General features: G+C 45.1%; 1 protein-coding gene and 1 non-coding gene across 7 annotated transcripts in view; both read right to left on the reverse strand.

Annotated features, from left to right (window-relative positions):
- The window catches only part of ASCC1 (activating signal cointegrator 1 complex subunit 1), a 106,111-nt gene that overhangs the window by 20,853 nt on the left and 59,049 nt on the right, over positions 1-26,209 (reverse strand). For 4 of the 6 annotated variants that reach the window (XM_008269983.5, XM_008269984.5, XM_008269985.5 and 1 more), the window contains exons 8-9: positions 10,735-10,859; positions 2,044-2,129 (exon numbers count right to left, since the gene is read on the reverse strand). In XM_008269983.5, coding sequence (XP_008268205.1) covers positions 2,044-2,129; positions 10,735-10,859 — 211 coding nt within the window. The remainder of the gene's footprint in view (positions 1-2,043; positions 2,130-10,734; positions 10,860-26,209) is intronic. The other 2 variants (XM_051823793.3, XM_070057804.2) reach the window with 1 other exon arrangement.
- Positions 1,401-1,530, reverse strand: LOC127484274 (small nucleolar RNA SNORA20). The gene has a single exon (XR_007911155.3). It is a non-coding gene; the product is annotated as a small nucleolar RNA SNORA20 (small nucleolar RNA).

The raw sequence follows: 26,209 nt of genomic DNA on the forward strand, positions 1-26,209 counted from the left end.
CGGGTATTAGACTAGAAGATCTCCAAGTACCTACTCTGATTAGGCTGGAAGCAGTAAGGGTACCAATGGTATAGCAAACCCCTGTCAACACTAGAGGGAGCCACATTCACATGATCACTGGGGTGGATCAGAAGATTTCAAGAAAAAGCATCTCTGAAGGGAAAAATGACATTCCAGGATGAGAAGAACTCAGTATCAAGTGCAGGATCCATGAAGTCCATACAGCCACCCAACAGGGGCTCTGCTGTCACCTTCCCCTCACAGGCGTCAGGGTACCTCACACCTGACTCGCATCAACACACAGTCTGGGCTTTAATTTTCATTATGTGAGAATCACAATGGCTTTGGGCCATTTCTGAAGATTTCTTTCCCCATGTGGTCTTAATCAAATCACCAACAACAAAAGCAAAGTGATAGATTAGATTATTAGAGAATCTCCAAAGCCGACTGAAAAGGAGGAGAGAGACTCCCATCATCCTGAGCTGTAGCCTGGGAAAGTAACAGTGAAAGCACCCACAACTGCATTCATCTGAAGCCCACGGCTCAAATCCAGTGCTACTTTAAAAACAAGGAAACTCCTCAAAAAGAGGAAAGTCAGCAAGGAGAGGAGGGAGCCGGCAATGCGGATGCTGGAATGCCTGAGAACGGTGTCCGTGTACTGCTGGTCTCGTGGTGAGAGGCCGAAGCTGCTGAAGAGTGATGTCATTAATTAGAGGCAACGGGGTCACCTTGGGCTTCCGGCAAGTGAGGGAATGGAGGATGGGGTAGGGGAGGGAAAGCAAGCGGCCTATCTGAAGGTGAAGCTTGATCTGACACTGTACACACTCTCCGGCTTCCACCTCTGAACAGCACCCACATCCTTGAAAATGTCTGACCCTAGCCATTACAGAGCAAGTGAAATGGATCAAAAACTCCTCACTGGCAACAACTCTGTTCCTCCTGGCCCAGGAGAACGTCGGCAGGTTAACGCGACAGAGTGAGGTCACTGACATCACAGACGGAGTCTGCAGGAGAAAGAGAACTGAAATCCTGAGGAACCCTTTTATTTTAGGTCCACAGATGAACACTCAGAAAACAAAGCCTCAGCGGTCATAAATGGAGCACCTACTTGTTAGGACATGGGCGTTCCTGAGTAAAAATAGGTTGTAAGGCAACTTCAGGAAGTGACTTTGTGGGAGAAGGAAAAAAAAATCTATTGGAATTTGACAAACAATTCTTTTTCACTTAGAAAGTGTAAACTCAAACCTCCAGATACACAGTAAACCTCACCTTATTCCTAAGGATCCAAGTAGTTGGATACCTAATCATTTCCAAAACCAGCAATTTCAAGTACTCTGGAAGTGCCAAAGTCTGACCTGAGCTAAGCTGATCTTACTTTACAACTTATTTTTTTTCTCACACGATGTCTAGACCATGCAGGAGAGATGACACTATTACTTCATCTCCGTTTACAACGGCCCAGTATTAGTTTATCCCATGCATAGAACGACTCATAGCATTGGGACACCACAGCAGCAAACAAATGGGAAATCTTCTACAACATTAAAAAAATGTTTTTTAGTAGCCCTTTCTTTTTTTAAAGATTTTATTTATTTATTTGAAAGGCAGAGTTACAGAGAGAGAGCGGGAGAGTGGGAGAGAGGGATCTTCGATCCACTCATTCACTCTCCAAACGGCCACAATGGCCAGAACTAGGATGATCCAGAGCCAGGAGCCAGGAGCTTCCTCCGGGTCTTCCATGTGGGTGCAGGGACCCGGGCACTTGGGCCACCTTCTACTGTTTTCCCAGGTGTATTCGCAGGGAGCTGGATCAAAATGGAACAGCCAGGATTCAAACTGGCATCCATATGGGATGCCCCCCAACAGTCAGCAGCTTAACCTGGTACACCACAGCACCGGCCCCTTTATTAGGCCTTTCAACCAACGATTCTCATGAGAAGCACGAGGAAAATCTAGTCCACAGTTAATAGGAGAAAACTTGTTTACCTCCCTTACTTAGGACACATGCCAAAGGCCTTCTGATTCACTCTGCTTCATACTGACCTTCAAAATGTTTCGGCCATCAAATGATTCTCTTTCCTTGAAGATATATTTGCCGTCCGCTGTGTAGAGATTGTACCTGCCTTCAGCTGCAAATGTTCCAAAGATAATGTTAGATGAGAAGTGTAGGTTATTTATCGCTTATATGCTCAGATTTCTGTAGGTACACAGGCGCAACCAGTTACACTGACATGTATTATCTGGAAAGTGGCACAGTGTGGAGGGGAATCATCCATCTATGAAGCAAAAGACCTGGTTTATCATGCCAGCTCTGCCACCAACCCATGCAATACAGATTTATGCCACTCAGCTTCACCAAGGACCTTCTGTAGGTACTTGTTAATTATGCAACCAGCTGCATTCTTAGGCAGATTATGTCTCCTCCATGAACCTAAGTTCCTCTCTGACAAAGTTAAAGGTCAAGGCTAAGTGGTGTTCAAAGGTTCCTCACCATCTACAAGCCCAGGAGAAACTCACTGTAATTTTAAATATGTAAAAAACACACCAAAGTTCACACACTTCCTTTCTTTCTTTCTTTCTTTTTTTTTTGACAGGCAGACTGGACAGTGATAGAGAGAGAGAAAGGTCTTCCTTTGCCATTGGTTCACCCTCCAATGGCCACCATGGCCAGCGCACCACACTGATCCAATAGTAGGAGCCAGGTACTTCTCCTGGTCTCCCAAGAGGTGCAGGACCCAAGCACCTGGGCCATTCTCCACTGTACTCCCTGGCCACAGCAGAGAGCTGGCCTGGAAGAGGGGCAACCGGGACAGAATCCACCGTCCCGACCGGGACTAGAACCCGGTGTGCCGGCACCGCAAAGTGGAAGATTAGCCTAGTGAGCTGCGGCGCCGGATTTCTCTGGCTCTTTTTTTTTTTTTTTACACTGACTTCCAAGGCTGTTGGTAACCATGCTCTGGGCTAATTTAAGGACGCCCCCAAAATGAGAGAGATCTTTCAGATGCAATCACAGGTATCCTAACTACATTCTACACAGCAGATCCATGACCTAAGCCTAAACAAAGCTGCACTCTAGCTTCAGGAGTTCATTTACCCTGCATATCCCAAATCCCAAAAGATGCCCTTAAAGGATAGCAGGAAAAAGAATATCAAAGGACAGAGAAACAGGAAAGAAAAAGCAAAACCTCATCTCATGTCCTTTTCAAGTAAATTCAAAACAGGGAAGAGTATAAGGTAGAGAAAATCCAAACCATCTTCAAAAATCACTTAATTCTCAGAACATTTTCTGAAATACTTTTTCCTGCTCACTGACATACTCTCAAAAAAAATCTGCAATCCATCTTGGAATATGTTCCTTTACTTATACAGATATGGGAGAGTATGGGGTCAGAACAGTCCAAATAGATCCTATGTTCTAATCACTTCACCAGTGTAACACATTCTAGCTAGCCCACGGAGTTACACATGGCTACCTGTGGAACCATTTCTATAATGAGATGGATGTTTTCAAAGATCCCAATCCCAGGCATATTTCACAGTTAAAGAACTAAACTGATACCAAGTAAGTATCAATTAAAAAGAGGAACTCAGGCCAGTTGCTCCTCTTCCAGGCCAGCTCTCTGCTATATCCTGGGAGTGCAGTGGAGGATGGCCCAAGTCCTTGGGCCTTGCACCCACATGGGAGACCAGGAGAAGCACCTGGCTCCTGGCTTCGGATCAGCGCGGTGTGCCTGCGGCCGGCCACAGCGGCCATTGTGGGGTGAACCAACGGAAAAAGGAAGACTTTCTCTCTGTCTCTCTCTCAGTCCACTCTGCCAGTCAAAAAAAAAAAAAAAAAAAAAAAAGAAGAAGAAGAAGAAGAACTCATATTTGCATTTGGAAATGTTTGATCACAGGTTTCAAATCTATAAGCATCATCAACCATGAGAGAAAAGCAAATCAAAAGCAAAATCAGATATAACTTTACACCAAAAATGGCTGTAATAAAAAATACATAATAACAAATATTAGCAAAGATGTGGAGAAACTGAAATGCTCATAAATTACTAGCAGATATGGAAAAATAGTACAACTACTCTGTTAGTTCCTCAAAAGATTAAATATAGAATTATCATATGACCCAGTAATTCTACTCCTAAGTATATCCTAAGTATATTTCAGTTTTTAACTGAAAACATGCTCCTACAAAAACTTGCCCATGATGTCCACAGAAGCAGTATTTGTAACAACCAACCTGGAAACAACAGAAATATCCATTAACTGCTGCATGGATACATAAAATACAGTGTATCTACTCAATATAAGACTATCTGGCAGCCGGCACTGCGGCTCAATAGGCTAATCCTCCACCTAGCGGCGCCGGCACACCGGGTTCTAGTCCCGGTCGGGGCGCCAGATTCTTTCCCGGTTGCCCCTCTTCCAGTCCAGCTCTCTGCTGTGGCCCGGGAAGGCAGTGGAGGATGGCCCAAGTGCTTGGGCCCTGCACCCCATGGGAGACCAGGAGAAGCACCTGGCTCCTGCCTTCGGATCAGCACGGTGCGCTGGCCACAGCGCACCAGCTGTGGCGGCCATTGGAGGGTGAACCAACGGCAAAAAGGAAGACCTTTGTCTCTGTCTCTCTCTCTCACTATCCACTCTGCCTGTCATAAAAAAAAAAAAAAAAAAAAAAAAAAAAAAAAAAAAGACTATCTGGCAACAAAAAGAGTGAAGTACTGATACATGCCAAAACATGGATCAGCCCTGAGAACACTATGCTAAGTTGAACAAGTCAATCACAAAAGATCACATATTGAATCATTATTCTATTTATATGACATGTCCACAACAGGCAAAACTATAGACACAGAAAGCAGAATGGTGGTACCTATGTCTGAAGGGCTGAAGGGTTAGGAGAAAATGGAGTATGGGGTTTCTTTCTGGGGTGCTGAAAAAGTTCTGAAATTTATTGTGGTGATGGCTGCACAATTCTTGACTACACCAAAAACCACTGAAAATTATGCATGTTACATGAGTGAAATGGGAAGCACAGGACTTACAGCTCAACAAAGCTATTTTACACACACATACACACACACATACACACACACATATATTTAAATTTTCATTTAATTATTTGAGATCAAGGGAGACAGAGAGCCCCCATCTCCCAAGGACTTGGGCCATCTTCTACTGGTTTCACAAGCCATCAGCAGGGAACTGGATCGAAGTGGAGCAGCTGGGACTCGAACCAGCGCCCATATGTGATGCCAGCACTGCAGGTGACAGCTTTACTGGCTATGCCACAGCACCAGCCTTGCCTCCCTATCATATCTTTAAAAATCTACAAGTAGCAGGAAGAGATTAACTAGACTGTGAACACATGTCACTTCTTATATGAAGCTCTAGTGCTAACTAAATATAAATCTGTATCCACACAATTTAGAAGATAATGATTACAACATAACTGGGGGCTGGCACTTCCAATCCAGCTCTCTGCTATGGCCTGGGAAGGCAGAAGACAATGGCCCAGTGCTTGGGCTCCTGCATCCATATGGGAGACCCAGAAGAAGCTCCAGGCTTCAGATCAGCCCAGCTCTAGCTGTTGCAGTCATCTGGGGAGTGAACCAGCGAATGGAAGACCTTTCTCTCTCTGCCTCTGCCTCTCTGTGACTCTGCCTTTCAAATAAATAAATAAATCTTAAAAAAAAAAAAACACACACACACACACAACATAACTGAGCTCCTTCTACATCAAGAAATTAGTAGGACATGATATAATTTGAGGAGCTCTGAAGAGAGATTTAAGGACTAAGACAAATGCAAAATGTACTAAAGATGGCTATTAAATGTCTAATACAATACTGTCTGGACGTGCACTGTCCCAAACAGTAGCCATAGGTAGTTATTTAAATTTTAATTAGTTAAACTGAATGCAAATAAAAGTTCACTTGCACATTCTCTAGCCACTTTCCAAGTGTTCAATAATCACAAGGGACAGTGGTACTATATTGGACATGACAGATATAGAATATTTCTATCCTAGAAAGTTCTATGAGATGGTGCTGTATGTCTTCTGAACCAAAGAATTTAGAGTTCTGAAATTCTGCCTTTGTGGAAAGATGTTAAAATGTACAATGTATCCCAGGGGATCCCAGTGTGTCTTCCAAAGTTAAAAACGACTATCCAGAATTTTTAAAATATGTACTAAATGGACTTCCAACTAATAATATTATCAACCTACAGTGAGTTCACCAGGACAAAACCCCATTGTAAAATGAGAGGCATCTGTGCCACAAACCTGGTTAAACATTTCCTGGCCAAGCTGGGCTACAACACACAGGTACCCAAATATTCCACCCCTCTGCAGTACCACTGCCCAGATGAAAATCATGTTTTTCAGAGGAACACGTTTAAAGCTCTGGATTCTATTAGCTACTCAAACCAGGGTCTACAGGCTCTGACTGAGTCATCTGAACCTCTGCTGACATCAGTGTTTTCAAAGGTAAAGCAGTGATTTATTTAGAAAAATTTTAAATAAAATTCACTATAGCATTACAAAATACTTTCAGAACTAACAACTAGATAACTACATGTTTCATGGCCATACCATGGTTCTAATTAAATGATTTCCAGTTGGGCTCTTTGATATATATCTGAAAGAAATAAACAGACATGCCTTGACAAAAACAGACACGCCAACTGTCCCAAACTAAAAATCCACACAGAGTTAATGCGTTCAGGTCCTGATAGAGCCCTCTTCTAGTCTAGACTTCCTGAAACCAAGAGCAGCAACCTTAAAAAGAGAAAAAATAGTTGAATACGGGATTTGGGTGCTGCCAGTTTTTAAAGGACAGGTCTTGGAAGGAAAAGTTGCCTATCGTTTGAAAGTGTGGCCCCTCAGCTCCCCACCCAGGAGACAGTGGCTTAAGACATCGTCCCATGCCAGCAGAGTACCTCTAAAGACAGACTGTCATCCCTCTACCCCTCCTGGACTTCTGGGGCTAATGTCATCTCATATAACTCTAGCTTTAAAAAAACAAAAGGGAGGAATGTTAGCAAAATAGTGCAGTCTTATCTATGGCACAATCTACACCCTGACACCATCCTCGGCTCTAGCCCTTGCCGCCATTGCTGGAAACCAGGTGGTCACGTGACCCAACCACTTGTGTCAGCTCCACCCCCATCCCAATGGGATTCGCTGCTCCCACATCCCTGTCCACCCCCTAGCAAAAGTTTAAGAGGACCTGTTCCTGAACACGCGGCTCTCCCTCCATCTCTCTCTCTCTCTCGGTCTCTCTCTCACGCTCTCCTTCTCCCTCTTTTCCTTCTTCACCCCTTCCCTCCAGTATGTTGGGTTTTCCCACCAATAAACTCTTTCCCTTACAAAAACAAAGTGTGGCTCCTCAGATGGTAACTGTTCTAATGAAGCTCTTGCTTTGGAAGTGGGGTTAAGAAAACAAGAATCCTTTGAAATACATGTGGTTTGGTTTTTTTTTTTTTTAATCAATAACTTTCAATTTTACTTGAAACAGAGAGAGACAGAAACAGAAGTTCCATCCAGTGTTTCACTTCCCAAATTGCCTGCAACAGCCAAGGCTGGGCCAGGCTGAAGCAAAGAGCCCAGAACTCAATCCAAATCTCCCATGTGGGTGGCAGATGCCCAAGGACGAGTGCCAACCTCTGCTGCCTCCCAGGGTGCACATTAGTATAAAGCTGGACCAGGCACTCTGACAAGGGATGCAGGCATCCTAAGCAGTGAATTAACCAGTACACCTCACGGCCACCCCTGAAATAAATTAGTATTCCAAGTCAATGATTAAAACAAGGCATTCTTGTATGAAGGCTCAGACACCATGAGGAAAAAAATTAACTCTAGTTTCTCAACCTCAGTGCTATTGTTTTGTTTTGTTTTGTTTTTAAAGGGAAAGGGTTTATTGGTAGGGAAACCTGATAGATCAGAGGGAAAGGGCAAAGAAGGAAAAGAAGGAGAAGGAGAGCATAATAAAGAGATCAAGAGACAGAGAAGAGATGGAGAGAGTCATGTGTTCAGAAACAGGTCCTCTTAAACTTATGGGGGAGGGGGGGACAGGCAGGGAAGTAGGAGCAGCGAATCCCATTAGGATAGGGGTGGAGCTGACACCGGTGGTTGGGCCACATGGCCACTTGGCTTCCAGCAATGGCAGCAGGGGCTAGAGCCAAGGATGGTGTCCGGGGTATAGAATGTGCCATAGATAAGACTGCGCCGGCACACCGGGTTCTAGTCCCGGTCGGGGTGTCGGATTCTGTCCCAGTTGCCCCTCTTCCAGGCCAGCTCTCTGCTGTGGCCAGGGAGTGCAGTAGAGGATGGCCCAAGTACTTGAGCCCTGCACCCCATGGGAGACCAGGATAAGTACCTGGCTCCTGCCATCGGATCAGCGCGGTGCGCCGGCCACGGCGGCTATTGGAGGGTGAACCAACAGCAAAGGAAGAAAGGAAGACCTTTCTCTCTGTCTCTCTCTCTGCCTGTCAAAAAAAAAAAAAAAAAAAAAAAGACTGTGCCATTTTACTAACATTCCTCCCTTTTGTTTTTTATAAAGATAGAGTTATATGGGATTACATTAGCCCCAGAAGTCCAGGAGGGGTAGAGGGATGACAGTCTGTCTTTAGAGGTACTTCCTGCTGACATGGGGTGACACGAGGTACTCTGCTGGCATGGGGCGATGTCTCAAGCTGCCGTCTCCTGGGTGGGGAGCTGAGTATATTCCTGTAGCAGCACGTGACTGACTGCCTAGCTGGCAGCCTCAGTGCTACAGATACTGTGGGTTGGATAATTCTTTTTTTTTTTTTAAATAAGATTTATTTATTTATTTGAAAGGCAGAGTGACAAGAGAGGAAGAGGCAGAGAGAGAGAGGTCTTCCATCTGCTGGTTCCCTCCCCAAATGGCCGCAATGGCCAGAGCTGGGGTGATCCAAAGTCAGGAGCCAGGAGCTTCTTCCAGGTCTCCCACGCAAGTGCAGGGGCCCAGGCCAAAGCAGAGAGCTGGATTGGAAGTGGAGCAGACAGGACTGGCACAAGCGCTCATATGGGATGTCAGCAGACAGCTGCTTTACCTGCTACACCATAGCGCTGGCCCTGAATAATTCTTTGTCATGGGGAACTGTGTTGTTTATTGTAGAGCACTGAGCAGCACCAGGATCTCCACCTACTAAATGCCAGTATCAAGTGACCCTCAACCCTCTGTGACAACCAAAAATGTCCCTAAATAATCCCAAGTGTTTTTTGGGGCACAAAATCACCCCCAGTTGAGAACCATTAATCTAACATTTACAAATTAACTTTCCTTTCTTCTCTTCAAAAAGTCACTGATGGGGCCCAGTGCTGTGGCATAGTGAGCTAAGCCTCCACCTGCAGTGTTAGCATCCCATTTGGGCACTGGTTCAAGTCCAGCTGCTCCTCTTCCCATCCAGCTCTCTGCTATGGCCTGGGAAAGCAGCAGAAGATGGCCCAAGTGCTTGGGCTCCTGCACCTGCATTGGGGACCCAGAAGAAGCTTCTGGCTCCTGGCTTTGGATCAGCCCATCTCCAGCTGTTATGGCCATTTGGGGAGTGAACCAGCAGCTAAAGACCTTTCTCTCTGGCTATCCCTCTGTCTGTAACTCTACCTCTCAAATAAATAAAATCTTTAAAACAAAAAAAGTCACTAATGGGGCTGGCACTGTGGCAAGGTTAAGTCACCACCTACAATGCTAGCATACCAAATAAGCACCAGTTCAAATCCCAGCTGCTCTGCTTCTAATCCACCTCCCTCTAATCCATCTCCCTGTGCTAATCCATCAGGAAAGGAGAAGACGGCCTGAGTACTTGGGTCCCTGCCTCCCACGTGGGAGATCCAGATGGTGTTCCTGACTCCTGGCTTTGGCTTGGCCCAGCTCTGGCCATTGCGGCCATTTAGGGAGTAAACCAGGGGATGGAAGACCTCTCTCTCTCTCTCTCTCTCTCTCTGCCTTTCAGGTAAAATAAACCTTAAAAAAAAAAAAAGGCACTGAGATTACTAGAGGGTCAGAAAAGAGACAGAGAGGAAGGGGGGTAACAGGTACCGAGATGCAGTGAGACAGGAGGAATTAGCTGCAGTGTTCTGCAGCACAGGGGGTGACCAGGGTACATTGTAACCTATTACATGTTTCATGAACAGCGGAAGAGAGGAGCATGAGGGCTGCAAACATAAAGCACTAACAGTAAGAAGGAAATATGAGTCACTCTTGATTTGATCAGTACACACTACATACACTTACTGAAACATCACGCTGCATTATGGAAGTATGTACAATTATTGTGTTAACCAGTTGTTTTTAAAAGATGCTTAAAGAGATGAAAATACCAACTACTCTAATTTGATCATCACTCATCACATATCAAATGACCACACTATCCTTCATAAATATGTACAACTAAATAGGAAAAATAATTCTCTTAAAGTCACTGAGAATTGCACAGGATATACTTCAGCTAAAAAAGTTATTCACAGTTCATCTAAAATTTACCTGGGCATTCAGCAGTTTTATTCAGCAAATCTGGCAATGCTGTGTGTAACAAAAATGAGAGCTCTGGAAGCCACATTCCCGTGAGAGGTGGCCCTGCCCACTTCTACTGTGCCCATCAAAACTCCCAAATCTAAAGCAGATACACTGGAGATCGTCTGACAGCTGTTCTGCTAACCGTAGGGTACCTAAGACCTTGCTGATGTGACTGTGCTCCCATTCTGTATGCAAGACTTACCACTGGGGTCTTTCCTGAAGAGCGTGTTCATGACTGTGGCATGCAGTTTCACACTATTCCATTCTTTCACGATGAGTCCAGATGCCTGAAAACGTTCCAGCACTCGATCAACTAACTCCTGCAGCCTGGGGAGATTGAAGGAAGGAGAGCAGAACTCTTAGCAAAGACTCCTGAACCACTGGCTACTAACAGTGCCTACTGAGGTCTTCTCTGTACCAGTCACTGTACAAAGTTCTACATCAAGAGTAAGAGAGGGGCCAGCGCTGTGGCATAGCGGGTAAGGCCATCACCTGCAGTGCTCGCATCCCATATGGGCGCCAGTTCAAATCCCGGCTGCTCCGCTTCCAATCCAGCTCTCTGCCATGGCCTGAGAAAGCAGTGGAGGATGGCCCAAGTCCTTGGGGCCCTGCACCCACATGGGAGACCCAGAGGAAGCTCCTGGCTCCTGGCTTCAGATTGGCACAGCTCCAGTCATTGTGGCCATCGGGGGAGTGAACCAGCAGATGGAAGACCTCTCTCTCTCTCTCTCTGACTCTGCTTCTTTATCTGTGTAACTCTGACTTTTAAGTAAATAAATAAATCTAAAAAAAAAAAAAAAGAGGAAGAGAAAGAGGCTGCAGCCCTCACCACGATGCTCACTGTGCCATCATGAAGACAGATGGGGAAACAAACCACTGCCAAGTGGTTACTGCGAGGGCTAAGGAAGTGGTCAACTCTGCATGGAGAGGGCCAGGCTTCTGTAGGAGGTTCAAGCATGGTCATGAAGGATCATTAAGGGTTCAGAGATAAAACGAAGGAAGGAAGAGCACTTCAGGCAGAAGTGAATACGTGAGCCCACTCTTCAAGCAGAAGAAACAGCATGACCAAAGTATGCACAATCAGAGCATATTTGGAAAACTGCTGACTGTTTAATATAGTTATAACAGAGAGACACTGTGGGGAGCAACTCGGACTAGACTAAGTTACTGGAATTAAGACTTATTCTATGCATCTGCTCTCCCACAATATGGCGCTGGGAGAGGAGGAAACAGCTTCTACACAGCTGCCTCCAGTTCAACCAATAAACAGCAGGACCTGCTCCTGATTGGAGGAGAGCAGCGTACTCGGCGTGTGGGTAGCAGAGTTGGGATTGGAGGAAGAGGACTATAAAGGAGGAGAGAGACAACATGCACCAGGAACATCTATCTGAAGGAACACCTGTGCAGCCCCCGAGAGAGCTGGCCGGCGGTGTGCCGCTCCCCCGCGAAAGTGGGGAAAGTGGCAGGGGGAACCGCCCTTCCACGGAGGTGGAAGGGACGGTAGCCAACCCGGGAAGGACCAGCAGCCAACCCGGGAAGAACCAGCAGCCAACCTGGGAAGAACCAGCAGCAAACCCGGGGAGGGCCGAGCAGACAAAAGAACAGCGCAGGGTCCTGTGTCGTTCCTCCATTAAGAGGGGGAGCGACATAATGGTGCCGTGACTCAGATAGGAAACCTAGGCAGGGTTTAGTGTCATTCCTCCACGAAGAGGGGGAGCGACAGACACACAAGCAGTAATCAGACCACGGGAAGCCAGGGAAAGACTTTCAAAGGGAATGATGTAAGCCACTGTCCATTTTTGAAACTGGGAGTCTACGCAGGGTAGAGAATGCTTTACAGGGCAGAAACCAGCAGTACGGAGGTCAGGTGGCAGCCACTGTAATAGTAGGAATAACAACAAACATGATATGTCAGGCACTGCGCAGAGCACTTTATACCTGTTAAATCATTTAAACCTTATAATAAATTATTAGTCCAATTTTACCAATGAGGAAACTAAAGCACGGAGCACTTATGAAATCTGACCAAGGTCATACCACTAGCAAGTGGCAGGTCCAAAATTAGAACGCACACAGTCTGGCTTCTGAGCCCAGAAGGCACTGAAGGGGGAAATGATAAAGATTTAAGCTATGGCAGGGGCAGCGAGAACTCAGGCAAGGGAATGAATCCGAAGAGCTGCGTGAGAGAAGCTGGTGTCCGTTCAGATAAGGCAGTAGTAAGAGAGTAGAGGAGGCTGTGGAAAAGCAAGAGCTCATTGTTACACTGTTCTGTTTGAGGGAGAGGGTGGATACCATGCCGGATTTTGCACACATGGCATGGGATATTAAACAGAACCTGTCCAGGAAGAGAGACGGAAGCACAAGCCTGGAGCTCAGGAGAAAAACCCGGGCAAATGATACAGACCTGGAGGTTGTCAGCGAGAGATAAATGCAGCCATGGGTGGGGACAGGGAATCAGAGAAAGCCAAGAAAGGAGCTAAGGACAAAGCCCCGTGAGACACTTCTACATGAAGGGCAGAGAGGAAAGCAAAAAGGTGTCTGGTGAGGAAGACTTCAGAAAGGCTCGAAGGAGAGAATCTTAAGGGGGAGAAAAAGAAAGATAAGAACAGTGCAGGCCGGGGGCCGGCGCTGTGGGTTAATCCTCCACCTGCGGCGCCAGCATACCATATGGGCGCCAGTTCAAGTCCCGGCTGCTCCACTTCCAATCTAGCTCTCTGTTATGGCCTGGGAAAGCAGTAGAAGGTGGCCCAAGTCCTTGGGCCCCGGCACCCACATGGGAGACCCAGAAGAAGCTCCTGGCTCCGGGCTTCGGATCAGCGCAGCTCTGGCCATTGTGGCCACTGGGGAGTGAACCAGCAGAAGGAAGACCTCTCTCTGTCTCTGCCTCTCCTTCTCTGTGTAACTCTTTCAAATAAATAAATAAATAAATCTTTTGAAAAATAGTGTAATACTACACAAAAGTAAAATAAGAAAAGCAGTCAAAGTGTGCACTCATTTCTCACAACAACAGACCTCTGTCAAGGCACTTCTGCCGGTACACTGGAGACAGAACTATGGCAGAGACCCAGGGAGAAAGCAGAGAGGTGAGGGCAAGGCGCTGCACATCCCTCCTTGCCTCCGTCATTGGAAAACACAGAGCTGAGGGACACTGCTGTGTTTGTTCTCCTGGAGGAGGAGGAGTTGAAAATGCTTCAGGACAGTAAGAAGTTATCCAACAGAGGAGGAAGGACAACTCCAGGTAGGAGAGGGGCTGGACAGAACAAGCCCTCCAGGAGACAGGAAGGGATGATGTGCTCCCAGGTGACAGGAAGACACAGGGAGCAACACAAGGACCCACCCGGAAGCAGCCTGCCTTCTGCTGTAAGGAGACAGCAACACACACAAGCACTCCTGTAGCTGTTTCGAGGCCTCAGGAGGAAGTGTAACAGCCACGAGGCGGGAGAATGTGCCTCAGTGTGGGTGTGGTACTTCAGGAGCGTAAGGTGTCCCTAACAAAGTGACGTCTGGATGGAGACTAAGAGGGAACAGCATATGCAGATGTCTGGGGTAGGCATATGGGTGGTATGACTGAGGAACAGGAAGGAAGCCAGAGTTGGAGAGAGGCAGGGAGCACCAGGTCACACAGTGCTCTGAGGTCTCGGGGAGGACTCAGGCACTAATGCAGAGGAGGCAGAGAGCTCGTGCAGGATTTTCAGAGCAATGGCATGATACGGCCGCTGTGCACAGCAGAGACAGAGGTGGAAGTGCAGCTAGGAAGCCGTGCAACCACCCAGGTGGCTGGGGTGGCAGCAGGGGTGGTGCTGAGGAGGGGTAGATTCCTGATACACTCAAGTCAAGAGGGAAAGGTGAGCTGAGAAGAATTTTTGTCCTTAGCAACCAAAAGACAGACTATCAAAGAACACAACACATTCAAGGACTTTTGAGAAATTATATACAGAGGGAAGGGCAGGGATGAGAAGGCCTCTGCTGAGGCCAACTGGGAAAGGCCACCCGGGCCAGGCAGGGTGTGAAACATATCTGATAGGCTGCAGGACAGCGATGAGGGTTTCCAAGCAGCAAGAATCACAGAGAAATGCCAAAGGCATGAAACCAGTTAAGAGAGGTGTGGTGCTTCCTTACATAGTCACCTCAATTATTTTTCTGGTAAAAAAATAATACATGACAGGGCTGCCACTGTGGTGCAGCAGATTAAGCCACTGCCTGCAGCACCAGCATCCTATGCAAGCCCTAGTTCAAGTCCTGGCTGCTCTACTTCTGATCCAGCTCCCTGATGATGCATCTGGGAAAGCAGTGGAATATGGCCCACCTACTTGGGCCCTTGCCACCCACATGGGAGACCCAGATGAGGCTCCTGGCTCCTGGCTTTGGCCTGGTCTTGTCCCAGCCACTGCAGTCATTTGGGGAGTGAATCATCAGATGGAAGATCTAAGTATGCTTTTCAAACAAATAAATAAATCTTAAAAAAAAGTTTATTATAAAAAACATGGAAAGTGCAAAAAAAGTATAAAAGGGAAAACAACCTCACCATTCACAGATGAACACTTAACAAAAAGCTAGACATTTATCTGTACATAAGGTATGTAATCAGAGGTGAAAAAAGTTATGCCATGTTGAAAAGTTTCTGATTAACTAAAACCTCCAGAGCTCCATAAAATTTTGAAGCATTTCTAAATACCACAATGTCACTTAAGTCTGAACACAAGCATGCACTACAAACACCTCAATTACAAACCACAAGAGGATGTCTCACTTCCCTGACTTCTCTATTAAAGAAAAGAAAAAGTGGGTAAGGAGCTGAGCCATATAAAAACAGGGAGCAAGAATACTACAGTAGGGGCCAACATGGTACAGAAAGGTAAAGCTACCACCCCTGACACTGGCACCCCACATGTGTGCTGGTTCAAGACCCAGTTGCTCCACTTCTGATTCACCTCCCTGCCTACGGCCTGGGAAAAGCAGTGAAAGTTTTTGGACCCCTGCCATCCATGTGGGAGAACTAGAAGAAGCTTCTGACTCCTGGCTTCAGCCTGGCCCACGCCAGCCATTACAGCCATTTGGGGAGTGAACCAGCAGATGGGAGGTCTTTCCCTTTCTGTCTCCCTCTCTCCATGTAACTCTGACTTTAAAATAAACAAAATAATCTTAATAATAATAACAAAAATACTAGAGTAATGAAACTAAATAGATGAAAGAAATCAGCTTCCAGCTGTATCTTTCTGGAAAACTAGGATCTCTGCCAATTTACAGGCTCAGAACATTGAAGGGGCTGGAGTCTTTTAAAAAGTCCTTGCCTAACCTGCTATTTTTATACAGAGGAAATGATGCACAGGCAGGCTGAGTGGCTCAGTCAGTGACAGATGAACCAGAAGCCAAGTCTCCTGGCAGCTGGTTCTGCTTTCTTATCAACCCACTGTGTGCTGCTGTGGGAAGGCTGGCTCCTTGTCCTACTCCCGCTTTACCTTTGCACCTAAATTAATACCTAGCTGACACATCATTGGTGTTCAATAAACAGATGTTGCACACATGAATGAATGAATTCGTGAGTGACAATACTTTGGAGTTCTATTAAGAGAGCTTAAGGGTGCATGGGCATAATCACTAAATTTCAGGCTGATGTCACAGATATTGTATTTGACCATATGTCACTATTTCTAACTGCACATTCTTTCAATTCTTACCTCACTGATTCTTTCCTACTTGACAATGAATGAGTTATAAAGCCTCTCTATGCCTTGGCTTCCATATAAATTAAAAACAATATAGAGTTGCTATGAGAAAAAAAAGCAGCTTTATCACTTAGATGGTGCTTTGAGTTTGAAAACAGAAGCCAGTTATTAATGCATTAAATCTAAGCTCTTCATTTAGAAGCCTGCAAGTGCTACACAGCTCAAAGCACCCAGAGCCTTGTTTACAGCAATGGAGTTGGTATTGTGGTGATCACTGACTCTCTAGAAAGTACAAATACCAGGCTTCTATTTAGGTTTTCCCCCCAATTTAAATCAGTCTAATTTACACAAACACTACGCTAGTCACCAGAGAAACAAAAAGAACCAAGCACAGTCTTATTATTAATAGATTTGCAAGCTATTAAGATAAAATTTTTGCTTTTATGTTAATATGAGACTATAAGGTAGACATAAATTATTTAAGTAACAAACATTTACCGAATGTCTATGAGCCACATGTTAGAAAATGCGCTGGGTACACAAAGCTGAATAACAGACACTCCCTGCTCCCAAGATCTCATACTCTATTGGAGGAAAAGATGCAGACACACAGACAATGTCTGGACACAAGAGGAGAAATAGGAAGAAAATTACAGCCATAAAAACAAAATTCATAGGGACAGGTTAACCCTCCGCCTGCGACACCCATATCCTATATAGGCACAGGTTCACGACCTGCCTGCTCCAATTCTGATCCAGCTCCCTGCTAATAGCCCTGGGAAACAGCGGAGAATGGCCCAAGTGCTTGGGCCCCTGAACCCACATGGGAGACCCAGATGAAGCTCTGGGCTCCTTTCTTCAGCCTGGCCCAGTATTGACTGTTGTGGCCTTTTGGGGAGTAAAACAGTGAATGGAAGATCTCCCTTCCTCCCTCCCTCCCTTCCCCCACCCCATCTCTCTATCTCTCTGTCTCTCCTCCTCTCTCTGTAACTCTGCCTTTCAAACAAATAAAAAATAAATCTTTAAAACAAATAAGCAGCATTCACAAAGACACAACTGATCATCAACAAGCAGTAAAGCAGGCTGGACCCAGGGCAGGGACAAGATGGTGGGAGACAAAGTTGAACTAATTTCAGAGTTTCGTATGCAGCAGAGCAGCTCCCTTGCTGCCATCTATTCAAAGTCAGCCCTCGACACAAGGGTTTGTCTAATAAATGCATTTAAAAATGCAAAAAGAAATAATAGGGTAGTATCATAGTGCAAGTTTTTCAATGTCAGGCTGAGGATTATGAAATAATTCAAAACATGATGTGAAACAACAGGAGATTTTTAAGCAAAAAAGTCCTAGGATACATAGGCTATAGCTTAGAAATAGCGATGCAGTATTTTTTACATCTACGTGTACTGACAGAAAAGTAATGCAGAAGCCGTCCACCACGAGAATCTACCTAGACAGTGAGTGAGCAGTATCTGTTCTGGAAAAGTCAAAGCAGGTAGTAAAGAAACCATTTACTTTTTACTTTATCCATCTAGGAAGGTTTGGCTTTTGTAAGACTGAACAATGTAGAAAGAAGCAGGCGTGAAAGGAAGACAGCAAACCACGGACAGTGATGCAAGCTATGGAACTATGGAACTGAACTCTAGTGCACATTTCATACACCACTCTCATCTTCTCCTGACCAAACCTTTGAAAGAATAGACTGCACCTGTCTATCCTGAGTCTCCTCCATCTTCCCCATCACAAACACAGGCTTTACAGCCAAGTAGAACTGGCTCAAACCGTAATTCTGCCACATAAAATCGTACCACATACTACTGACAGTGATCTGGTCAAGTATCAGGTACACCTGAACAAGGATTAACACTTGTCTGTCATACCAACATGATCTTTTTTTTTTTTTAAGATTTATTTATTTATTTATTTGAAATTCAGAGTTACACAGAGAGAGAAAAGGCAGAGAGAGAGTTCTTCCATACGATGGTTCACTCCCCAATTGGCCACAACAGCCAGAGCTGCGCCGATCCGAAGTCAGGAGCCAGGAGCTTCCTCTGGGTCTCCCATGGGGGTGCAGGAGCCCAAGGACTTGGGCCATCTTCTACTGCTTTCCCAGGCCATAGCAGAGAGCTGGATCAGAAATGGAGCAGCCAGGACTAGAACCAGTGCCCATATGGGATGCCGGCGCTTCAGGCCAGGGCGTTAACCTGCTGCGCCACAGTGCCAGCCCCACCAACACTGTCTTAACAAATCAGGTAAGCTGGGGCCAGTGTTGTGGCATAGTGAATAAAGCCACCATCTGTGATGCTGGCATCCCATATGGGTGCCAGTTCGTGTCCCAAATGTTCCACTTCTGATCCAGCTCCCTGCTAATGCTCTTGGGAAAGCAGAAGATAGTCCAAATCCTTGGTCCACTGCACCCACACAGGAGACCTGGAAAAAGATCCTGGTCACTATGGTACAGTGGGTAAACCACCGCCTGCAGTGCCAGCATCCCATGTGGGTGCCAGTTTGAATCCGGGCTTCTCTACTTCCAATCCAACACTCTGTTATGGCCTGGGAAAGCAGTAGAAGATGGCCCAAGTCCTTGGGCCCTGCACCCATGTGGGAGACCCAAAAGAAGCTCCTGGCTCCTGGCTTCAGATCAAGGCAGCTCTGGCCATTGCAGCCAATTGGGGAGTGAACCAGTGGATGGAAGACCTCTCTCTCTCTCTGCCTCTCCTTCTCTCTCTGCTTAATCTGAATTTCAAATAAATAAGTAAATATTAAAAAAAAAAAAAAAAAAAAAGAAGAAGAAGCTCCTGGCTTCCGCCTGACCCAGCCCTGGCTGTTATGGCTGTCTGGAAATAAACCAGCAGATGGAAGGTCTCTTTTTTTTTCTTCTTTTTTTGACAGGCAGAGTGAATAGTGAGAGAGAGAGAGAGAGAGAGAGAGAGAGAGAGAGGTCTTCCTTTGCCGTTGGTTCACCCTCCAATGGCTGCTACGGCCGGCGCACCGTGCTGATCTGAAGCCAGGAGCCAGGTACTTCTCCTGGTCTCCCATGGGGTGCAGGGCCCAAGCACTTGGACCATCCTCCACTGCACTCCCGGGCCGCAGCAGAGCTGGCCTGGAAGAGGGGCAACTGGGACAGAATCCAGTGCCCCGACCGGGACTAGAACCTGGGGTGCCAGCGCCGCAGGCGGAGGATTAGCCTAGTGAGCCGCGGTGCCAGCCTTGTCTTTATCAGTAATTCTTTCAAATAAATAAATAAATAAATAAATCTTTTAAAAAAATCAGATAAGCTAAAAAAACTACTTGATAACCACAAATAACTAAATTTTCATATGTACCCAGAATGACATTTCTTTCTTCCCACTTAAAAACAAAAAGTTTTTTATTTATTTGAAAGACAGAGACAGAGACTGGTTCATTCCCCAAAGGCCCACAACAGCTGGTACTGGGCCAGTCTGAAGCCAGGAGCTGGAAACCAACATGGTAGCAGGGATCCAACTGTCTCAGCTATCATTTGCTGTCTCCCAGGGCAGACACTAACAGGAAGCTGGAACTGGAAGTGGAGCCAGGAGTCAAACCCAGGCATGAAATGTATGAAATGCAGGGGTCCAAAGTGGTATCTTAACTGCTGTCCCAAACCCCAAACACCCACCCTTCTTTTCCCACTTTAGAGGGGGAATTATATGTATTTATAAATTGTTTTATAATTTGCTTTTATCACTAATACGCTATAGTGAACACTCTTGAGATACAGTTTTTAGTCAGTCCATAATAACCTCTATTCTATAGATGTTCTACAGTTTATTTCCCACCAATTTGATGACTATTAAGACTGTTGCTATTAATTACTATTATACAAGATACTGTAATAATATATTTTCATATAGATATCTGACCACATTTCTAATCTAATGATAAATTCCTATAGGGAGAATCAGCAAGTCCAAGTATAAAATAAAACTCTTGGAATAAAGTATCAACTTGCTTTTTGGAAATTTTGTACTAATTTATACTTCTACCAGCAGCAACCTTCTTCTATTATCAAACATTTACTTAACTTCCTTCTACTTTTAAAAATTATCTTTCGGGGCCAGTGTTGTGGCATAACAGGTAAAGCCGCTGCCTGCAGTGCTAGCATCCCATATGGGCACCAGTTCAAGTCCCAGCTGCTCCAATTCCGATCCAGCTCTCTGCTATGGTCTGGGAAAGGACTAGAAGACAGCCCAAGTCCTTGGGCCCTTGCACCTGCGTGGGAGACCTGGAAGAAGCTCCTGGTTCCTGGCTTCGGATCGGCACAGCACTGGCTGTTGCAGCCATCAGGAAAGTGAACCAGTGGATGGAAGACTTTCTCTCTTTCTCTCTGACTCTCTGTAACTCTGCATTTCAAATAAATAAATAAATAGTTTTAAAAAACTTCTTTTATCACTTCTTGGCCTTTTGGCTAATATAAAGTGTAAAAATTATCTTTCTTCTAACAGATTAATTCTTAAATAGATTAAAGCTACTAGGTACAGGCAATCTTACCAGTTTTGGTATCCTTTATGGTGTTTAATACAGTGATTTTGTTAAGTGCTACACTATTTATTGGGGATGAATTATCTCTTTTCCAACCACTTGTTAGCATTTCCATGGATGTTCTGTCAATGTTAGTTTTGCAAAGCACACTGTTATCTTCAAATAATGACAATTTTGTCTGATTTCAATTATCTCTGCTTTATAGCTTAGGTGTTAGCCAGAGCTTTCAGAACAATGTACTCAGTATTAATTGCAGGCAATCTTGTTTTATTCCTGATTATAATGGACATTATAATTGTACATTACCATTCAATATCACTGTTGAGCGTTCCATTAAAATGGATGTGCTTTGTCATAATCCTAAATATCTTACAATTTTTGTTGCTCCTATAAACAGATGGTGGGGTATTTTAAATGATTTCCTCTTGTTTGTTGCTGGTATGTAGAAACATAATTGCTTTTATTCTACTGATTTTATACCAGTCAATAAACTCGTATTACTAGCATGCATCAATTTTTTACACCAAAATAAACTTAACTTTTAATCCATTTTACATGAACTTTCTGAAGTACTCTCATATTTCTAATAACTAGGTAATTACACGCAACCTTGTTTGGCCTCTGGTCAAGAGATGTGATTTGTAAGACAGCAACTCATTGAAATTTGTTGAACCTTACTTTCTTATCTAGTAAGTAATCATTTTCTTTCAACTGTTCCATATGTCTGAAAAGAATATGAAATCTTTAATTGCTGGGTGTATAATTTCAGAGGCAATTATTAGATTAAGCTGATTAATAGCATAAATATTCTGTATCTTCAACTGATTTTTGATCTACCAAAAAATCAGACAGATGTTAAATTCTCCTCCTATGATGGATTTCTCAATTTCTCCCTTGTGAAAAATTACGACACAAATTTTGCCTAATCTGTATTGAGGCTGCTCTACTGGGTTCACATGCATTTAGAACTGATATGTGGGGCCGGCGTTGTGGCATAGTGTGTAAAGCAACTGCCTGCAGTGCAAGTATCCCATATGGGCGCTGGTTCAAGTCCTGGTTGCTCCACTTCCAATCCAGCTCTCTGCTATGGCCTGGGAAAGCAGTAGAAGATGGCCCAAGTCCTTGGGCCCCCACACCCACGTGGGAGACCCAGAAGCTCCTGGCTCCTGGCTTCGGATGGAAGATCCTTCTCTCTCTCTTTCTCTGCCTCTCCTCTCTGTGTGTAACTCTTCCAAGTAAATAAATAAATCTTTAAAAAAATAAAAATAAAAAAAAGAACTGATGTGTCTTCCTAGTAAACTGGACCTTTTCTCATCATATAATAGCATCCCTTCCACTAACAATAAATATATTCTGCATGTTTTACAGTAATTTTGTTATGCCAACTTTCTTTTTGGTATTTGCCAAATATAACTTTTCCTTTTCTATTATTTTGAATTTTAAATTTTTTTAAAAGATTATTTATTTATTTGAGAGGTACAGATAGAGACAGAAAGAAAGGCCTTCTATCTGCTGGTTCACTCCCCAAATGGCTGCAACGGTCAGAGCTGAGCCAATCTGAAGCCAGGAGCCAGGAGCAATTTCCAGGTATCCCACGTGGGTACAGGAATCCAAGCACTTGGGCCATCTTCTGCTGCTTTCCCAGACCATGGCAGAGAGCTGGATCGGAGGAGCAGCAGCGGGGGCAGGAACCGGCGCCCACACGGGATGCAGGCACCACAAGCGAAGGCTTAGTTCGTTACACCACAGCACTGGTTCCTATTATTTTAACCTTATGCTGTAGATCTGTCTATTGTAAAAAGTACCTAATTGAATTTTGTTGCTATCTAGTCCTATAATGTCTTTCTTAACTGGCAGGTCTGTTCCATTAACGTATGAGGGTACTTGAAAAAGTTCACAGCAAATGCATGCTATGATGTTTGTGATACACATGGGGTCTCAGCATATATGATCCCAGCAGTAAGTGCTCAGTAATTCTCAAGGTAACACATTCCATCCTTACCATCAAATTAATAAGACTTTATGCACCAATATAAATTTACCTTTTAATTCCATTTTCCCACATTTTTGAAGTACCCTTGTGTATCATAATTATTATATATGAGCACTGCTTCCTCCCACCTTACTTTTTAATTTCTACTCATTCTATTTCTTCTCCTATGTTTCTTGTCCCTTGTTTGGAATGAATTGTATTTGTTCTTTTTTATCTCTTTCTCTACATGTTTGGAATTTATGCACTATTTTTAGATTTGCTTTTTAAATGCACATTTAGGCAGGGTGCTGCGGTTCACTAGGCTAATCCTCTGCCTGCAGCGCCGGCACCCCGGGTTCTAGTCCCAGTCGGCACGCCAGATTCTGTCCCGGTTGCTCCTCTTCGAGGCCAGCTCTCTGCTGTGGCCCGGGAAGGCAGTGGAGGATGGCCCAGGTGCTTGGGCCCTGCACCCGCATGGGAGACCAGGAGAAGTACCTGGCTCCTGGCTTCAGATCAGCGTAGTGCGCTGGCCGCAGTGTGCCAGCCGTGGCGGCCACTTTGGGGGTGAACCAATGGAAAAAGGAAGACCTTTCTCTCTGTCTCTAACTCTGCCTGCCAAAAAAAAATGCACATTAACTTTAACAAAGTCTAAAGTTAGTACCTCAACATCTTCCCTCTGAAATTAAAAAAAAAAAAAAGCCTAGAAAACAATTACAAATTAAAACAATTAAAATTAAAAACAAATAAAAAGTAAATCAATTAAAAAACCAAAAAGCCTAGAATCCTGCAACTCCAGAATCCCCTTAGTCCTAACTCAACATGCAGCCAGCTGATACTATACTTCCCTCATTTTTTAACCACCCTCTAAATATGGAGTGATTATTTTATATGGACAATGTTCACCATTTCAGTTATTCACCACTGCTTTCTACATCTCTACTGTTTGGATCGCATACTTTCTGGATCCACTTTCCCATTCCTGAAATATATTTTTTAAAGTTCTTCTGATGTAGATATCTCTTAGCGATAAATTCTCTCATCTATAAAAGTTTATTTCACCTTTGTTCTGAACTGGTTTTTTTCTAAATGAAAACATGATTCTACCACCCTTTGGCTGCCACTATTACCATTGAGAAGTCTGTTGTCATTCTCACTGCCGACCCTCTACAGGGTTCTCTTTAAGGATCTTTCTAAGATCCTCTCTTTGCTTTCAGTGAATGGCAGTTCCATTATGATTTATCTTGGCTGGATTTCTATTTATTCCGCTGGTCTTAAACCTTGCTGCTGGGGCTGGCACTGTGGCACAGAGGGTAAAGCCACTGCCTGCAGTGCCGGCATCCCATATGGGTGCCAGTTCAAGTTCCGGCTGCTCCATTTCTGATCCAGCTCTCTACTATGGCCTGGGAAAGCAGTGGAAGATGGCCCAAGTCCTTGGGCCCCTGAGCCTGCATGGGAGACCCGGAAGAAGCTCCTGGCTTCAAACTGGCACAGACTGGTGCAGCTCCAGCCATTGTAGTCATTTGGGCAGTGAACCAGTGGATGAAAGACCCTTCCCTCCCTCCCTCCCTCCCCCTCTCTCCCTTCCTCTCCTGCTCTCCCTCTCTCTTTCTGCTTCTGCCTCTCTGTAACTCAGCCTTTCAAATAAATAAATAAATATGTAAAAATAAAAAAGAGGGGCTGGCGCCATGGTTCACTTGGTTAATCCTCCGCCTTGCGGTGCCGGCACCCCATATGGGCACCAATTCTGTCTCGGTTGCCCCTCTTGCAGTCCAGCTCTCTGTTGTGGTCCAGGAAGGCAGTGGAGGATGGCCCAAGTGCTTGAGCACCTGCACCCGCATGGGAGACCAGGAAGAAGGACCTGGCTCCTGGCTTCAGGTCGGCGCAGTGCCGACCGTGGCAGCCATTTGTGGGGTGAACCAACGGAAGGTTTCTGTCTCTCTCACTGTCTATAACTCTACATGTCAAATAAAAAAAAATTAAAAAAAGAAAAAATTAAATGAAATAAAAAAGAAACCTTGCTCCTTTTACTTGCAGCTACTGCCTCAATCTAAGCAGCTCTAGATTCTTCAGGTGGTCAGTCTGTGTCATGCTACATCTGCTAATTACGCCCTGACCAAGGCCTGGAATTTGCTAGATTTTTTCTTGCCTCCGGGCTTTTGCTCTGCTCTTGCTGTTGCTTACAGGAAGGAAGAGTCTTCCCTCCGCCCTCAGCCTGCAGACACCTGCTCCTCTGGACCTCAGTCCACCACCAGGGTCTTAGGGAAGTTTTCCTTGATTTGCCTTCCCCAGCCTAAACTGCCCTCACATTTACTCATTGTTCCACAGGGCCCCCTCCCCCTGCCTTGTCTGCAGCACACTGTACAATTACATAGGTGTCATCTGTTAATTTCAGTTTTTCCCCATTAGTCTGTAAACTACACTGGGGCAATGAGTATATTCAGAGCCTAGCACAGCACCTGCCACTCAACAGGCTTTCAATAAACTTGTGTAGAATACACAAATGACCAAACGCACCTTCCTTTACCTGGTGTCTTAGCAGTGTGCCTCGACCTGGCCCTGCCTACTCTGCAGCCTCATCTTCCACCTCAGCCCATTCTCAACTATCTCACACATTTTACTGGAAAATAGGGTCTCCTGTGTCTTTTTGACTGCACTTGTTATTTATCCCTTTTTCCCAAAATGCTACCCTCTAAGCCTGCAAACTCCTTACTCAGGACCAAAACTTCTACTGTAAAGCCTCCTTCATGAAATCTGCCCACACGTGGGTGGAGCAGTTCGATTACAGTCATCACCCCAGCCCCCTCTGATCACTGCCATCGCCTCCTCTGGGAGGCCCAGGCCCTAAGGTCTACCAGCCCTAATACGCTGGGTATTCCAAAAATGCCAGGGCGGGTAGGGGGACGACCTGAAATGCCCAGCAGGCTGGAGTAGCTCCCGGTGCCAGGTCTCTCTCTGAGGAGCTAAGGCATGGGGTCAAGGGATTAGCTTCACCAGATGAAAAGGGGTGGGGGAGATGGATCAAGTACAGAGTGAGGGAAAAAAGAGGAAGCTGATGAGCTGACTTTCTGTTCTCAGAAAGAGAGGAGGAGCAAGGGTGGGGCTGGAGAGAGTCAAAGAACACAGGAGCCACTGTATTCAGCACAGCGGTCCCAGGGCAGACCACCAGGTAAGGACAAGGTTCCTTAACCACACACACACACCCCGCATGCTTTGCCAAACTCAGGATGCATCAGGAAGTCTAACTCCACTCTCTCAGCTTTTGGCTTCCGGAGGAAAATTCTGGTCTCAGTGATTCCATGCTTTTAAAGGTCGGGCACTTCACATTCAATCATTTTAAGGGAATCTTTGATTTAAAATACATCAAAGCATACAAAGAAAGTTGAGTGTGTGTATTTTCATTACAACATGGCCTCTGTCTCCTGCCTTTTGTATTGAGCCATGGCTTCTCACATAAAAAACATAAAAGATTGAGAAGTCCTTAATAACAGAGCCATGTGTCACTCATTTGTGTATCAAGTGGCACAGCCTTGCAAACTAT

The sequence above is a fragment of the Oryctolagus cuniculus genome, chromosome 15 (assembly GCF_051225735.1).
Source record: "Oryctolagus cuniculus isolate XC-2025 breed Fujian yellow rabbit chromosome 15, ASM5122573v1, whole genome shotgun sequence".
Lineage (NCBI taxonomy): Eukaryota > Metazoa > Chordata > Mammalia > Lagomorpha > Leporidae > Oryctolagus > Oryctolagus cuniculus.